The sequence below is a fragment of the Trachemys scripta genome, chromosome 1, assembly GCF_013100865.1.
Source record: "Trachemys scripta elegans isolate TJP31775 chromosome 1, CAS_Tse_1.0, whole genome shotgun sequence".
Taxonomy (NCBI): domain Eukaryota; kingdom Metazoa; phylum Chordata; order Testudines; family Emydidae; genus Trachemys; species Trachemys scripta.
Genome location: NC_048298.1, coordinates 301,449,954 through 301,467,931, shown reverse-complemented (window position 1 = coordinate 301,467,931; position 17,978 = coordinate 301,449,954). Strand labels below are relative to the sequence as shown.

Sequence of the window (17,978 nt, the reverse complement as noted above, 5' to 3'; positions counted from 1 at the left end):
ACACGTGGCCACAAAGCAACACCACACAGTCCATTCTGGGATTAACAGCATGTTGGATAGATAAGGAGAACAACTGTGTTTCATTGTAAAACTTTCAGCAATACATACACACAGGAATCATCATTTCAGATGCATTTCTGGACATGCTTCAAAAAATGGCAGATTGGCAGAGACTTCAAACAAACTCTGCAATCCCGTATCGAGGATCCATTATTAGCATCTTCCTCCAGGGAGGAATTTATTTGCCGTGGGCTGGAAGTTGGCCTGACATTTAAGCCCCTCCTCTTCCACTGTCTCCAAAAAGCACAACACACAAACAGATTAGGTCTGGCTGTTGCACAGCTGATTCAATGTGTGGTGGCCAGGTAGGACCACTTTCAGCATGGCTAGATGCCTGCTGGAACAGAATTGCGTTCTCGTTGTCTTTTGTTCATCGTATCCCCGCTTGGAACAGCTTCCCTCTTCCTGTGCCCCAAATGACTTCCTTTTCCTCTTTCAAAACCCTCCTTAAACCATGTTTTTCATGTAATCTTCCAATTCTAGCCTCTCCCCTCTTTGCCTCTATCCTTAATCATTTGCACGGTCCCTGGCTGAATTGGACTAAAAACCCCTTAGGGCCAGCAACCATTCTTATCTGTACAGTGCCATGAACACCTGTGGGAGCATATAAATAATACAGTAGTGGTGGAAGACATGATCCCCAGGCCTGATTCTCAGTTACACTAATCCCCATTTGTATTGGTCTGACAGTGGAAAGGGTCTTAAAGTGGGTTTAGCTATAATTCACACACTATAAGGCCCTTTTATACTGCCACAACAGAGTAAAGGGAACTAAGGGTATGTGTACAATGCCACTTGCTGTGGCAGCAAGTCTCAGAGCCCAGGTCTACAGACTCAGGCTCATGCTATGGTGCTAAAAACAGCTATGTAGGCGTTTGGACTCGAGCTGGAGCTCAGGCTCTGAAGCTCAGAGTGGGTGGTGGCACAACATGTATGCTACTGTTTTTAGTGTGGTAGTACGAGCCCGAATCCATAGACCCAGACTCCGAGACTCGCCGCTGTGGGATTTACAACACAGTGTAGACATAGCCTTAGTGTAACTGAGAACGAGGGCCCCTGTGTATGTCGCCTGAAGTTTTATGAAGCCCTTCACAATTACTGGGAATTAAAGGCACTAGGATAAGATTGTGCTTCTTTGTAATACTATCTGCCATTATTGCCACAAGTCAAACTAGACTGTAAGACCAGATACAGTGCTTAGCTTTTCTAGTGGCAAACTATGTTAATAGATTTTAAGGACAGAAGGAACCTCTGTGATCATAGGTCTCATCTCCTGCATAATACAGGCCCCAGAACCTCACTGAGTGATTCCCGCATGCAGCTCAATAACTTGTGGCTGAACTAGAGCATCTTTTAGAAAGAAATCAAGTCTTTATTTAGACTTCAAATGATGGCAAATTCACCACATCCCTTGGTAAGCTGTTCCAATGATTAATTACCTCCATCTTAAAAACTGGAGCTTTGCTTCCCATTTGAATTTGTCTAGCTTCAACTTCCACCTATTGGATCATACTATGCCTTTGACTGCTAGATTAAAGAGCTATCCCACCATCAGCTCAAGACATCTCTTAAGCGTCTCATCTATAGGTTAAAAACATTTAACCCTTTAAGTCTCTCACTGTAAGGCAAGTTTTCCAGACCCACAGTCATTCTTGTCGTTCTTCTCTGAACCCTCTCCAATTTTTCAACACCTTTTAAAAATGTCTACAGCAGTATTCCTATAAACTAGTATTACAGCTGTGATGAGAGCAGATTGTGCGATGCTCTTATCAAAAATAAGAGAAATTGCACAATGGCATGAAATGGAGTAAATATCACATGACATTTTGGTACAAACCTAAGCAAAGTGTAACTTTAGATTACGCTTGTAAAGTTATTGGTCCCATTGGCGCTCTATATTCTCACTGGTCTTTTGACACTTTCATGTCTTCATCACATTCCCAGACAGCATCAAAGTGAAAATGTAAATGTTCACACGGAAAATGAATTGTGAGTTGTAATTATAAGTTGCCTCTTCATGCTTATGTTCACCTCTCACAAAGCCTATAGGCCCGGTGCTACCAACAGTTATTCTCATCCATAGTCCCCAAGCCTTAGGACTAGGCACAGAAGGAAGTACCTTTTTGCAATATCAGGCCCTATAGCTGTAAATAAAAACCAAACTCTCTCTCTGTGTGTGTGTGAGATATGCATGTACACAGTCCTTAAATTTAAAACATTTACAATACCATGTCATTCAGTTCTTCAGTTTTAGCTCAATGATCTCTTAAAATACATTCCCAGATAGTGCCTTAGCATAGTAGTGGTATTTTGACTCCCCCAACCATACCTTATTCTTCCCCTCTATCATTGCCATGTGTTGAGTGATGCTCTGGATTCTGTTTCCTTTGCTGCTGCCACTTTTCAAGATGAAAGGTCCCTCAGTGTTAGAGCAAACTTCATACCTATGGAGAAGAGAAATCAAGTGCTTCGCTTAGCAAAATGAGTGTAGAATAAACAGTTGATTCAGAAGAACAAGTAGCTGTCCTAAGCACCTACTGCTCCTAAGGGAGCAGTAAGGGCTCTGATAAGCTGTCAATTACATCTATGCTTCTTGATATCATTAGCAAACATAGGCTGGAGGCTGAAGTTCAGTTCCAGATCCAAACTTCCCCCAAGAGCGAAGGTTCTTTGGACTCTGTTCTTGTTTGACCCACTGTAGAGTTGGGCTTCAGGCGTGAAATTCAAATATAGACGAGAATCTGAACTGAATCAAAATTTGGGACTGTTTGGGCCCAGTATTCTGATTCTAGTGTTCCAAAGGTTGAAGCCCACCATTCAGGTTCAGCTTTAGCTTTAATTATTATTTATATTATTTTAAGACTTAAAATGCTGACAAATTTTAAAAACTTCTGAGGTCCATTTTTTACAAATAATTCCAAAAATGAACCTTTAGGTGCAGGTTCTTTTGGTTATCATAAAAATTATGTCACAAGCTCTAATTTTCTTTGTTTCAACAGATTATCTTCCACATGTTATCTTTCAATTTACAAATGGTAAACTATCTACTGCTGTGACGTCCTGTTTACTAGACGGGCATTAAAACTACAACCAAATAATCTTACAAATTAACAAAATAAGAAGTTATATCTAACTCCCAAAGGGGTTCAAACATTTTTTTTAAAAGCTGAATTAAAAGCATATTACATTAATATCTTACACTACAAATTGGCTTTTAATCAGAACATTCAGATGTGGTCATGGTGGAACTAATTTCTTTTCCAAAGCTTAATTTGGTACATATGGAAATAAACACATTGGAATGTTTGTTACATTCTGTCCATTTCGAATGTTTTCTCAGGACATCTAATTATATTTTTAACTATTACGTTCAATCGCAATTTAAAAGGTAAAGCTTGCCCCTTCATTTGTGTAAAAGTTCTTTCAAGTTTGATATGTTCTTCAAACACATCAAAGTTTTTAAATATAACACATTTAGTGTTCATCAGCAAATTGGATTCATATGTACATCGGGCTGTTTGGAGAAGTCACCTTTAAAACCACTTGGTTGTGCACTGACAGCTACTGCTAAACTGACCACAGAATCAAATAACTCTACGTTTTGCTTGCTTCCTTCATTGTTTTTGTATCATGGTAGATGGTTTACACCATATAATAATTTTAAAATGTTTTGCATGACATCCAGAGTAATATTACATTAACTAATGTTATGTTAACTAATTTAACAACCTTTCAAAATGATGATTCATTAACTAATTTGGACATCATTACAGATGTGTGACTTTCTGCCCCAAGAATTCCTTATGATGCAGGGATATGCTCAGCCATCTTACGGAAGTGAAGGGCCATGTTCCTTCACGTGGAGGGTGGGGGAAGTGACAAAGAGGATTGGGATGGCAGGTATGCGGTATGGGTGCAATCCACAAAGCAACTCAGGTGCCTAAACACCAATGTTAGGTGCCTAAGTCCCCACTGCGACACAAAACCACTGCTTGGCTGCTGCCTATCCCTGTCGATCATTTCAAAACTCATATGGCTCCTAATTTTCTACTGTAAAAGTTCCCTAGGCACCTAAGTTTTAGGCTATGGGGCATATGCACTGCTGCCCCGTTCCAGGCCCCCAGACACCTGTTTTGTACCAAACCCCAGAGCGATTCACAAACCAGGGGAAGATAGACATTCAGCTGCCTAAGTCACTCAACGTTGCAACGCCTACATCCTTTCACATGTCCTGCCCTATCTACCCAAACATTTCTCTCATGCTTTCCATATACTATTTCAAAAATCAGTTTCTGTGAGCACACTCGTGGAGGCCTGAGTGAGTGGATGGGATATAACGTTAAGACAGTTTTGTCAACTCATTCAAGAGCACGCAAGGACAAAAATAGGCTTTAGAATGGTTCAAATAAAGTTAACCCCTGTCTGCTTTAGTTGCACCACTCTTCAACAAAAACAGTGTTTTTAACAGCCTGTTTGAAAATCAGGAAACTAAATTGGAGGAAACTGTAATATAGATGGGGCCAATAATGCTTCCATATTGCTGTGATTTGCAGGACTTATTCAGTGACCTCGAGACTGTCTGTACACAAATGACTATTTCATCTAGTCTCTTGCAGTTTGGGCAGGGGAGGGATCTTGTCACTATCAAGTGAGGCATCATGGTCTCAGTTCAACCGTTTTTCTTGTCCATCAGGTGTTTCTTTGTCAGATTTTTACCCTTTGAAGCAGGTGAAGTTGTAGTCTTAGAATCATAGACTATCAGGGTTGGAAGGGACCTCAGGAGATCATCTAGTCCAACCCTCTGCTCAAAGCAGGACCAATCCCCAACTAAATCATCCCAGCCAGGGCTTTGTCAAGCCTGACCTTAAAAACCTCTAAGGAAGGAGATTCCACCACCTCCCTAGTCTTGCCTCACTGAATACATTGACGTCTCTTTGCTGCAGTGTTGAAAGTCTGGCTTCTTTTTGATAAAAGTACTTGTTGAAAAACATAATTTGGCAAGGGAAGGTGGGAAGGTTTAGATGAAAAGGGCTTCACAATCAGAATTAGGCTGTGCATCGGCTATGCCAGAGATCTTAAAGGTCCGCAGCCTCTGAACCTAGTTGAAATTATTCTCTATAAGAGAATAATTTACAGAGGAGTATGTATGATTAGACTGTAAACTCTTTGTGACAGGGACTATCTCTGTTATATGTCTGTATGATGCCCAGCATAATAATAATAATGAATAAGTAAAACACTGGATGGAATTTTCCCCAGGGATGTGCATATGTGGCTTCTATTGACTTCTAAAAGAGAACTGGATAAATTCATGGTGGTTAAGTCCATTAATGGCTATTAGCCAGGATGGGTAAGGAATGGTGTTCCTAGCCTCTGTTTGTCAGAGGGTGGAGATGGATGGCAGGAGAGAGATCACTTGATCATTGCCTGTTAGGTCCACTCCCTCTGCGGCACCTGGCATTGGCCACTGTCGGTAGACAGGATACTGGGCTAGATGGACCTTTGGTCTGACCTGGTACAGCCGTTCGTATGTTCTTATGACTTCACATGTTATATTTTGTTCACATTGCTGACTATAATGGTAATGCAATTATAATGGAAAATCAAATTCATTAGTACCAGTTAACCACATTTTGAATGACTTCTTCTAATTCTATTCTCAAATAATAAAATATCTCAGTGCAGAACGAGAACGGTTTTCAGTGTCCTGACTTTGTTAGCCAGTTCAGTACTCCCGCCCCCGCCCCCCGTTATTTCCAACTGAGCCACATAGTATCATTGTTTAACCCAGCAGAATTGGTTAGAGTTTTGCAATAGGTAAAGGAGAGTAATTAAAATCATGTCTCCTGCTTTGGTTTATAATGGCAGGTATCTTGTAACAGAAAGGGAAAAGTCTTAGTTGGATTTAAATATAAGTCCTGAGCCAAGTTTGTGTTCATGTAATGATGTTTGAAAAGGTACAGACAAGAATGGAGCTATACAAATCCATTCTGGCTGGGACTGAAAAATCATAATCATCTTCCAATTATTTTAACTGATGTTTCACTGTCGGTCTCCTCATATAACTTCATCTATGCATTTTTGTGTATGTTGTTGTTTGCCAATCTCTTCAAATTATTCACTATATAAAATAGGTGGGGCACTCCTATTTGTAACCAAAAATGTCAAAATCACTGTGGGGAAATCCCACAAATCTTTGGGAATCAGAGACTGAAAAGATTATTTTTACCTGGATCTCTCTGGAGCTAGGGAAACTCCAGTTGAGCTGAGTTTAGTTTCCTTAAACACCCACTAGAGTTTACACCAGAATTGGAGTCAGACCAATGGAAAGCACACAACACACACAGCAATTCACAAACAAGTTAGAGCTTTGCCAGCATGCTCATAAGTAACACAACCAGTCTCCCCAGCTCTCACACCTGCCTTCACACAGATCCTTTCATGCCCTTTTGTGCTGGTTCCATGTATACACATGTAGGTAAGTGTATATATCAGGGCACAATCAGACCCCAGTGTCCACACTAAATGGTAAGGAGATTCACGGGGGGCCAAAGGTTAGGAATCCTTCCCCCCGTGACTGGAGGGATCAGGGGTCCATTGTGCTAGGCACTGTACAAACACAAAGAGACAATCCAGGCCCGAAACAGCTTCCAGTCTAAGCAGTACTGACAAAAGGTGGAAGAAAAGAAGTATTATCATGCCCATTTCAGAGATGGGGAACTGAGGCACAGAGACATTAATGGTGAAATCCCGGCCCACACTGAAGTCAGTGGCAAAAATCCCATTGGTATCAATGGGGACAGAATTTCATCCCCAGGGACTTGCCCTAGGTCACACAGGGGCCGACCTGGGACTGAATCCAGAGCTGTGGAGTCCCAGGCCAATGTCTTAACTACAAGACCTGGTAAATTGTTTCTCTTGAATTCCGTTTTCTCTTCCCCTAATTAAGATGTGTGCATGCGTGTGTGTATACAAACACACACGCTTTAGCCCTGTTGTGTCAAGTGCTTGAGAAATAGGCTATTCATTTGTAAAACCAGAAGCCATTAATTCTATTTTGGATTTTCAGAGGAAAATGCCGAAGGGGGAATGAGGGGTCAAAGCTGTTAATCTGACACTCCGTACTCTCAGGAAGCTCAAAGCACATGCATTGTAGTTACAGTCAGAACACAAAAAACTCCCTGCCTTTTAAAGAAAGGACTTAAGACTGTGGGCAAACTTAACTCCCTGGTTTTCAGTTTTATGAATTTGGGAGGGTTTTCCTTTGGTTGGTTGTGGGGGGGTTTTGGAACCAGAAGTTCAACTTTAAAGGCCATTTGTGGAATTGGCCACATACCAGCACTTCAGAAGTAATTTGGGGGAGGGGCGTGAGCCTGATTCTTAAGAATACATCAACCTCTTAAGGAAGTAGAGTGTGCCACGTTTGAAGATGCAAAGATAATCACAGTGCTGGGAACCGTCTTGTGTAGAGGAGGAAGCCAAACAACAAGAGGAAAGCAGCATATGCTTCTGATTTCGCACAGGAAGCTCACAGCACCTCCTGTCAAAGCAAGATAAGAAAACTCCCATGGCCTATTCTGGACAAGGCCACTGTTATCAACCTTAGCTTCACACTGTCCTCACTCTACTCCACAGCCCTCTCCCTTTCCTAATGAGTTTCAGAACTCTTACCTCTATTTGCATACCACATGCCAAGCATAATAGTGTGGTATATTTATAACTATTGATGGGGAAAAGTTTCCAGGGTGAGAGTGTACTACATGTCATTTTAGCTTATTCTACTGAAGTCAAAACACAAACCAGTTTCATTCTAGAGCCTAATAGGTATAAACACCAGTATTAACATAAAAATAGTCATGTTACCAATATGGATGGTTTACACTGATTAGCGAGGGCTTAGGCAAAGGATTTTTCTAGTTATTCTCAGGGTGTATTGAACTTCCTGTATTACAGATGGACCTGAACCAAAACTCTGGAACCCAGCAAACCCCAACTTGGAACAAGATCTGAAATTTGCAGCTTAGATAATACAGTGATGGTTACCAATATAAGAACCTAGATCTCTGTATTATATTAAGAAAGAGTGTGGCAACTTCTGTATTCACATCACTTGAATTCCTCATTCCCAAACCTACCAGTGTGATCCTGGGAGCCTACCAAAGCTGTCCCAGACTTAAAATCTCATTCAGTCCTCAAAAGAGTCTTCCATTCTCAGCAAATCCATAGGTATTGTAAATAAATATTGAGACCTTAAGAGCAACTGACATCTAGTCTGTATTTTATCTTATTCAAGGTGTCTCTCGTATTTATTAACTGAGTTTGAATGGTTTTCAGGCACTGTCAATAAATAACTACTTCTGTGAAGCTGGAGTGATGAGACTGAATTGGGAGACAGCACAGGTATGAAGAGCAAGAGAAAGGCACACAGCAACTGGGGTTAATAACTTTTAACACTGGTTAAAAAATCAAATCAAATCATATCGCCTTTCTCAGTGTCTATCATGTTTATACTAAAGAATTGTCTTAATCAGAGTTTGGGCAAACTTACTGTCAAGAGATGAAGTGATTTGCATCACTCAGGATGTGATCATGACAACACTGACTTAAAGATACAGGATCCAGAAAACCTAAGCCCTAGAATCATGAAGAACATAGGGAAACTAGTTTCCCCTTTGGTTACCAAAAATGCAAATTTACATGAGACTGTGCTTATCTGCACATTGGGGTTCTACAACAAAAGCTAGGGTGATCAGACAGCAAGTGTGAAAAATTGGGACGGGGTGGAGGGTAATAGGAGCCTATATAAGAAAAAGACCCAAAAATCAGGACTGTCCCTATAAAATCGGGACATCTGGTCACCCTAACAAAAGCCATCTGTGCTGTTGTGTAATCCATAGCACAGCGCAATAGTCATCACACATTGTTGGGAATCCTGAATCATTTTCAGTCAGAAAACAAAGGGGCATAAGAGTAGTAAGGAGCAAGGAGATGTTATAAAATGTCTTCTATGGGGGTGGTTGGTCTGCTGGTATGTTGCCAATGTGTTTGAATATAATCGGCTGCCAGTGTTATAATGTGTTTACTATTGAAGAACCACGATATAAATGTTCCTTTGCTACTGCAGGTGCTGTGTCAAAAATAATCAGTGATATGGTGATATTGATTTCAATGGGGCTGGGATTTCACCCAGGATGGCCAGCCTACCATATTAAAAGAATAAACAAATAGCAATATGCTTGAAGCACATTTTCAGTAAGTGTTAGGACATGGCTACATTTTTACAAATTGTTTCTCTTTTTTAAAAGTGTCTTTGTATTTTAGTGCTTATGCAAGGGGGGCAGATTGAAAGCCTGGTGCATGAAATCCTCCGTTTAGTCACAGTGACGGGCACAGCATGAACAGCAGCGGTACAAGCTTCCCCTCACTGACTCCTCAGTGTGCCTCAGATCTGACCTGGAGATGAGAAGGTATGTCACTCTTCACTCTCGCTGGTCCTTGGCCTCTCTGCTGGGGCTGTCCCAGGTGCCAGTCAGGGCCAGCTGAGGAGGTAGTGTTTGTGATGTCAATGCCTGCCCACTGGAAGCTGATCAGACATCACAAGCTCATGTCAGATTTGACACCTGCCAGTTTGCAGATGGTAACCAACTGCTGATCTCTACCAACCAGCACCACTCGTTGGAGTCGTTCAAACCCCCCTCAGCACGAACAGAAATGGGAGACCCTTGGCCAAAGACCCTAAAAGCCGTGCTGAAAAGTTTTGCCTTAATGAGCAGCAGGGGAGCAAGGGACTGCTTAGTGACCATTCCCTTGGACTCTGCCACTTGTATGTAGGATCAAGACAGAAGTTTCTTTTCAATCTCTCTGCTCAGGTGGGTAGTGGGGGGAGGGGAGAGGAGGAGGGGAACAGTGTATGTTCTTTGTGAGCACCCAGGTGTCCCAGGTCCCATGCTTTAACTCTGGCTCCCTTTTTCCTGGTATAGATCCTCGTTACTTCTCATGAACAGCAGTCTTTCTTATTATTAACCATGGGTAGCTGGACTATACAAGCTGTTCTCTTTTCATGGTCACAGTTTCAAGCACTACAACTGGTCCTGAACTATTTGCTGGGACTGCTACTGAAGACTGGTTGTCCTGAATTTTCTCAAACAAAACATTATCATCTTAAGAGTTCCCAGTATGCTCAGGAAATTTGTCTGGGGCATGGAATGAAAAGAAAAGTCAGATGTGTCAGAAACCAGGAATGACATTCCCACCTCAACTAAATTGCCCACATTCTTCTCATGACTGTCATAAACCCTTTAGTCACCCTACTTTTTTTCCTGGCTATCTTATCCATGAGAGATACATTAATCTATGTAATTAAGTGTCCTACAATAGTAGATCATGCAGATGACTTGGCAAATGGTTGCTGAAAGAATGAGTTCTCTTTCAATTGCTTTGCAGCTTGTGAGACCAGTGGCCCACCAGGAAAGTGACAGTGCATCCATTTCTCTGGTCATTAAGGTGACATGGGATTATTATACCTTGGTTTTTGTTATTGGCTAATTGCATTTTGCTTCTTGACACTCTGCTTCCTGCTGCACACTGCTCAGCAGTTCTTACAAACTCAGAATAAGATTTTGTTTCAGCCAATCCTTCCTTCCTTCCTTCCTGGTCCTCCACCTCCTTTCCTCCCTCTGCTAGATGCTAATCACTCAGATCTCCTGTACAATCACTGGGACTCAGCCTCTCACTTTCCCTCTCGGACTCTGAGAGAGGGCCAATTCCCCTACCTTTCCCATAGCTGAGATGAGCATTGGCTGGAGCTCCGGAGATGTTGCTCAAAGCATAACAACAGAGCTAACAGCTGAAATGTCTTTCCTTACTGTTGCACCAGAGATTGGTTTTAACGTTTCATTTAGTGGAGGAGGAAAGGACACGCTCAAGTATCAGGACTTCTGAGAAGTCAGAAGGCTAAATGGAAGGACCATAAAGATAATAGGAGCAAATTGTGCAATCTGACTCCCTTTTATTCTCAATTCTCAAATCTCTGATTTGGATGCACAGTCCAAGCTCAGGGTTTCCAAGAGAACACAGGCAGATGTTGTTCAGTGCCTGCTACACTAGTCTACTTTCTCTACTCAAACAGAACATTTTTCTCAGTCAAGAATACAGTCAAAAGACCCCACTTAGATCCTGATGCAGCACCCTGTATCTGCATCCTTCCAGGACCCAGATCATCATGAAATCTCCATCCTCACAAAAAAACTGTTATATAGGAGCAAGCTTATTGTTGTCCAGGAAGAGGAGAGCCTCTTCCTCCTACACTACACTTCTCCAAATTATCTGGCATGGCACAGTTGTCTCACCTTCACCCAAACAACCTATGGGTTCCTAATATTATCCCTAAACAGAGCTGTAATTCAGGGCAATGTTGACTCAAGGTTTAAGGAGGATACTGGAATCACTCTCCAATGCTCCAGTTGTCCTGGTTGGAGATACATAGCTCTATACAGCAATTCCCTCCCTGTACTGCTTACCAGACAATGTCAATTCCATTCGCCAGTGAACAGCTGAGCGGTAATGGAGACAAAGAGCCACTGCTAATGCCCTGCCAGGTGGTCCACGCTCAGCACTGCTTTGGGCAGAGGACTTAGGGCAACTTTGAGTCAATTGTGGCACTGGATGTAGGAGGAGGGGAAAGCCAGCCCCAAAGAGAGGCCCGAGAAAGGAGGAGATTGAACAGAGGGAAATATTTAGAGGGGAGAAGGAAAACAGGGAAAAGGGTGTGGAAAAAATACTGACAGACATAGGATAAAAGCAAACTGCTATGTAAAGGGGGAGAGGGAATAAAAACAAAGGCGTAAGACTGTTAACACTATATTTTGAGAAACGCTTGCTTATATAATGAAATATAATGATAAATGCATTAATAATTCTATTTAAGCACATACACCGTCTGATCCTGCAACCATTTATGCAAATGGCAAAGCTTCCATTGACTTCAGCAATGCAGGAGTGGTGGATAGTTTAGGAGTCCCACTGGTTTTAAAGATTCGGTGTGTTCCAGAGTTAGCACCTATCTCTAACTTGGGGAATCCTCTTCAATGTGGTCCAGTATTTTCAGCTGGTTGAACTTTTGAAAGGACACTGTTTATTCACAATATTATTTGCACAATAGCCAAATGCATTTTCATTATAGTTTAATTACAGTAAGTAACAGTCCTCTGGGATGTCTGGGACATTGTTATATTTTCTTATGTTTTAAACCAGTTTGGTTTGATCCATCTCTAATTAAAAAAAAAAAAAGTCCTTGGCAACATCTTGTATCTTGTGCTTAAGCATTCTTTTATTAGACTTGAGAAACTATGATTAAGAGCTATTTTAAATCTAGTACTGCTGAAATTTGAACGATCGAGCTTTTGGTTCATTTAAAGCACATAATGAAGCCTTTGATAGCATTTACAATATGCACAGTAGAGTCATCAGAAATAATTGTTTGACACATTTACTGTATCATTACAAGGAGGACAGACAATGGCAAACTATCCCAAGCCTCGATATACAAAAACAAGCAAATCTGTGTTTGACAAATACATCGGTCTTATTCTCAGGGCATTTTATAGGTAAAATATTTGAAAGGACTATTTTGCAAGATGCACATAAAGTATCAGGGGCACTTTTCTAGTAATTTCCACAGGACAGAAGTGGCTGCTCATTAGTGAACATCAATTTTTGGCTCACAATGGAAGCCTACAGTATAGGATGACCTGCTTTATTTGCTCATTTGTTCAGTGTGAAGCAATGCTGAAAATATTTCAGTTGGGAGGCTCTTTCTCACTCTCTTTACTTGATTTAAGATTCTTTCATGGGAATTTCAGTTCTCTGCACGTGCTACGTGCAGACCGACACACCATCGCAGGTATGGGGACACGTTTTAAAAAAGATGAGTGAAGAATATAGACCCGGGGGCTCATTTCCACTTAGTTCCCTTTACACAGCTTTGCCAATGTAAAGATGCATTTAAGTGGGGAAAAAAATATATTTACACCCACGCTAAGCCTACTTTAGGCTATCAGAGTAGCATAAAGGCGCCTTTGTGTAAATGAGAATCAGACCCATAGAATCCATCAGCCAGATCCTCAGCTGATGTAAAATTAGACCAGCTGAGGACCTGGCCATGTGTCAAATTAAACAAAGGCATTCTTGAACTACCTGTTGATCTGACCTACTTTTACCATAAGACTCAGCCTTCCCTTCCTGAAAATAGAAGGTGGCACAGGGAACAGAACACCACACAGACACTGTGGACAAACTAATGGGCATCCATGGTTGCAGACAGCCACAATTAAATTTGGGTGCTTCAGTACATTTCTAATTAAGCCCAATTAACATTTGTTCTTTACTTGTTAATTTTACATACCTCACCGACGTTCCAACCCTAATTTCCGCCAGTAATCTATCCAAGCCCATCCTAATGACTCTGCCTTTCAATCCTGTATGAGTGTACCGACATAAACAATGTACAAATGCAATTAGACTGGTTCTGCACACAGGGCCTGCTCCCAGTCCCATTGAAGTTGGTGGGAGTTTGGCCACTTATTTCCATGAGGGCAGGATCAGGCCTTCTGTACGTAGGCCGTTCTAAATGCAAACTCTAAGCTTCTGCCTGGGTGTGAGCTGCTCACATCTCTTTGTCTCTGGAAAGTGCCCGCCACTGTGGTGTAGGAGGGCCATCTATGTAGAAATGAGCTCAAAGCGCAAAAGTGCGATCACTCTCGCATTCAGGGGATGCTTTGGAAGGGAGGTTTCCAGGCAAATCATTATATAGAAAAGGGCCACTGCAAAATGCAGATAGGATTCGTGTTCAGATATTGAAGACTCTCGGGCTGTTCTGATCCAGGATTTTAGTTCAGGCCAATTTCCAACTAAACTAACCTCTCTTATCCTTAGTCTATGTTTTTTCTATAGTACTGATGCCCTTTTCTGCAGTTTGGTGCTGAGTATCATGAATTCTCTGATTGCTTTTTTACAAAGACTACCTTTTAAAATGGCTATAATAACTGAATAGGGTCAATCCACTCCTCTGCCATCCATTAACCCAGATCATCCCATCCACTGGCAATCACACACAGCTCTCCTTTGTTGCACCTGAGCTTTCTTATTTTCATCAAAGAGCCCTAGCTTTTCCTGCCCATAGTCTCAACAGTAGTGAATATGCTGGGAATCCCAAATGGATTATCTCTATGGGCAGGCACAAGACCCTCAATCCTTTATTATTGCATTTTTCCAAAGTCGATGGGAAAGAATGTGTGCTTAGGGCTTATGAGGGTGTTCTCTCAGTACAGCCTATGGCTATCTGTCTCAATTCCTGCAAGTGAGGGAAGTGCCAGATCTGGGTCTTTTAGGGCCCCTTTTATGCTGTTCTGGCCCTTTTACCTGGTGTAAAGGAGCCAGAGCAGGGATGAGAATTTCACTCAGAGGTCCTAACCTTTTTACTTATTCTGTATTAAATCAGCAGTAACTCCACTGAACACAATGGACCTACAACCAGGGTAAAAGTGGTGTAAGAGAGAAGAATCAGGCCCCAATATCCCCAGTGCCTAATATTTTGTAGATACCTCCAAAACAGTAACCAGCATTCAAAGAAACAAAACTAATTCAACATAATAATGTTGCTGTGTTTGCAGAGTTGCTCTCTGGGGAGCTGGCGTAGGCTACTCACTTGGTATTCAGTTTGTTTGAGTCTAAACATAATGGAAGGGTAGGGGGAGAGGGAGCTAAACCGTCCAAGATAACATTCCAGTGCTGTGTGTGTTTACAGGTTCAGAAGGGTCAAATCAATTGAAGCTCAGTCAGAACATGATGAGGATATCGCTTCAGCTGTCCACGATCAACGTGGAACTGTCCAGAGATAGAAACGCCCAAAGAATAACACTGTGTCAGTGCTGAGGAAACCAGTGATTGTACTGAACAATATCAATATCCCACTGTGCCTTCCTTGGCAACCTCTGCCCAGACTATTTTAAGACAAACACAAATCTGCAGGGCAGATTGCAGGATCAGTCATTTTGAGCAGGTGTTCCACACTGAGAAGCTAACCTCTAAAGCTTCAAGGCATGACTCCCATTGATTTGAACGGACCTCCCACAGCAAACGTTCTGCACACCACTGCTTATGGCACCTGTTTCATTCCACCCAGAATGAGACTTGTGGAGAAGGAGGGCCAGAAGCTCGGCTGATGTACACCAGCATGGCTTCCCTGAAGCCATGGACCTTTGGCCCTGAATCTGACAGAGGAGATTCAGACTCTAGAGAAAATGAGACTAGAGGTGACAACTCAGGTTTGGTATAAATACGCTGGGGAAAATGATTTGTACTGTTGGGATTGCTCTGCCTTTTCCGACCTTCACTGAATAACTTTTTTGAGGATTCTCCCCAATACATCTAATGCTGGCTAGCTAGCAAATAAAAGATGAAGTCCGTAGCTGTATATGAGCTGTGGCCGATCTAGCTATAGGATATTAACACACAGTCATTACTTTACTTCCCTCTGGTTTTATTCTCATTTTATTCTCTCCATTCATTTGCATTCTCTGCGAACCCATTAGTTTTGGGTGAGCTTTAAAAACAACCTTTTCTCTTATCCCCAGATGGGTCTTTCCTTGTCTAGTATTTTGGGGGGGACAAAATCCCACCAGAAATTTGAAAAATATATAAGAAAAAGGTATTTAGTAGCAAATGAGTTAATCTGAGCAGAGTAGGGCAAAAACAGGGACATTTTAATTACACTATTTGTCCCCCTCGATTCCATAAAGACAAACGTGTTGAGCAATGTTAGAACAGTTTTTAAAAATCCCATTCTTTAATTTTCCATCAGGAAACTATGGAAACAGGCTTAAATGTAGCCATCCTGTTGCCCACATAATTGACAAAGGTGAAGTTACTTAAGTTCATTGCATGATTAATCACATAGTATCAATGTATCTGCATGATCTTAAAAAAATACACAGAATCCAAGGACTACACTGCAGTACATTTTAGATTTCAACTAGAGAAATACTGAGGGAACAAAGATTTAAAGAAATAGCCACATTTTCAAGTGGTTTCCATTAATGTACCTTTATGCCGCGATCCTGCAAAAACGTAAGCATGTGTTTAATGTCGCACTGTGAGTAGTTCCACTGATTTCAATGGCATTACTCACATTGGGTAAAGTTAATCATATGCAGAAATCTTTGCAGAAATTGGGCTCAGACTATAAGTTCTTGGAGGGAGGGACTGTTTTTTTATTATATGTATGGAGGCTCCTACCGAAATGGGGCCCTGATCCCTGATTGGGGCTATAGTAACCGCTGCAGTACAAATAATTGTGGGTTTATCAAGTGGAGTGTGCAAATCTTCACATCTGTACATATAAACAGGCACTGGCAGATCTAACTACACAAAGCTGGCACTAAGAGCACTTGGGTACCTAAAGTTAGGCAGTTAAATCCAGAGAAGGGGAACACCTGTAGCTTCCACGGGAGAGATGTCAGTGGTCACAATCTTTGAAAATCAGGCCAATTTTACGTAGATGGCAAACTCTGGAGCTCAGTACCTACCCTTATACATCTGAAGTCTGAAAATCTTTCTGTACTGCAGTTTCCAAACTAAATATAGTAATTCTGACCTACTTCACAGAGAGGTTTTGACTAGGGCTGTCGATTAATCACAGTTAACTCACACTATTAACTCAAAAAAATAAATCATGATTAAAAAAATAATCACGATTAATTGCAGTTTTAATCACACTGTTAAACAAGAGAATACCAATTGAAATTTATGAAATATTTTGGATTTTTTTCTACATTTTCATATATATTGTATTCTGTGTTGTAATTGAAATCAAAGTGTACATTATTTTTGATTACAAATATTTGCACTGTAAAATGATAAACAAAAGAAAGAAGTATTTTTCAATTCACCTCATACAAGTACTGCAGTGCAATCAGTTTGTGGTGAAAGTGCAACTTACAAATGTAGATTTTTTGTTGTTACATAACTGCACTCAAAAACAAAACGATGTAAAACGTCAGCACCTATGAGTCCACTCAGTCCTACTTCTTGTTCTGCCAATCGCGAAGACAAACAAGTTTGTTTATATTTACAGGAGATAATGCTGCCCTCTTCTTATTTACAATGTCCCCAGAAAGTGAGAACAGATGTTTTCATGGCACTTTTGTAGTTGGAATTGCACGGTCTTTATGTGCCAGATAAGCTAAACATTTATAGGCCACTTCATGCTTCGGCCACCATTCCAGAGGACATGCTTCCATGTTGATGATGCTCGTTAAAAAATAATGCATTAATTAAATTTGTGACTGAACTCTTTGGGGGACAATTGTATGTCCCCTGCTCTATTTTACCCGCATTTTGCCATATATTTCATGTTATAGTAGTCTCGGATGATAACCCAACACATGTTGTTCGTTTTAAGAACACTTTCACTGCAGATCTGACAAAATGCAAAGAAGGTACAATGTGAGATTTCTAAAGATAGCTACAGCACTGACCGAAGGTTTAAGAATTTGAAGTGCCTTCCAAAATCTGAGAGGGACGAGGTGTGCAGCATGCTTTCAGAAGTCTTAAAAGAGCAACATTCCAATGCAGAAATGGCAGAATCCGAACCACCAAAAATGAAAATTAACCTTCTGCTGGTGGCATCTGACTCAGATAATGAAAATGAACCTGCGTTGGTCCTCACTGCTTTGGATTGTTATCGAGCAGAACCCATCATCAGCATGGACACATGTCCCCTGGAATGGTAGTTGAAGCATGAAGGGACACATGAATCTTTAGCGCATCTGGCATGTAAATATCTTGCGACACTGGCTACAACAGTGCCATGAAAACACCTATTCTCACTTTCAGGTGTCATTCTAAACAAGTAGTGGGCA

The 17,978-nt window shown here is 41.3% G+C and overlaps 1 protein-coding gene across 2 annotated transcripts in view; it reads right to left on the bottom strand.

Moving 5' to 3' along the window:
- Positions 1–17,978, bottom strand: part of FLT1 (fms related receptor tyrosine kinase 1) — a 145,557-nt gene that overhangs the window by 74,835 nt on the left and 52,744 nt on the right. For both annotated transcript variants that reach the window (XM_034758694.1, XM_034758695.1), the window contains exon 11: positions 2,390–2,504. In XM_034758694.1, coding sequence (XP_034614585.1) covers positions 2,390–2,504 — 115 coding nt within the window. The remainder of the gene's footprint in view (positions 1–2,389; positions 2,505–17,978) is intronic.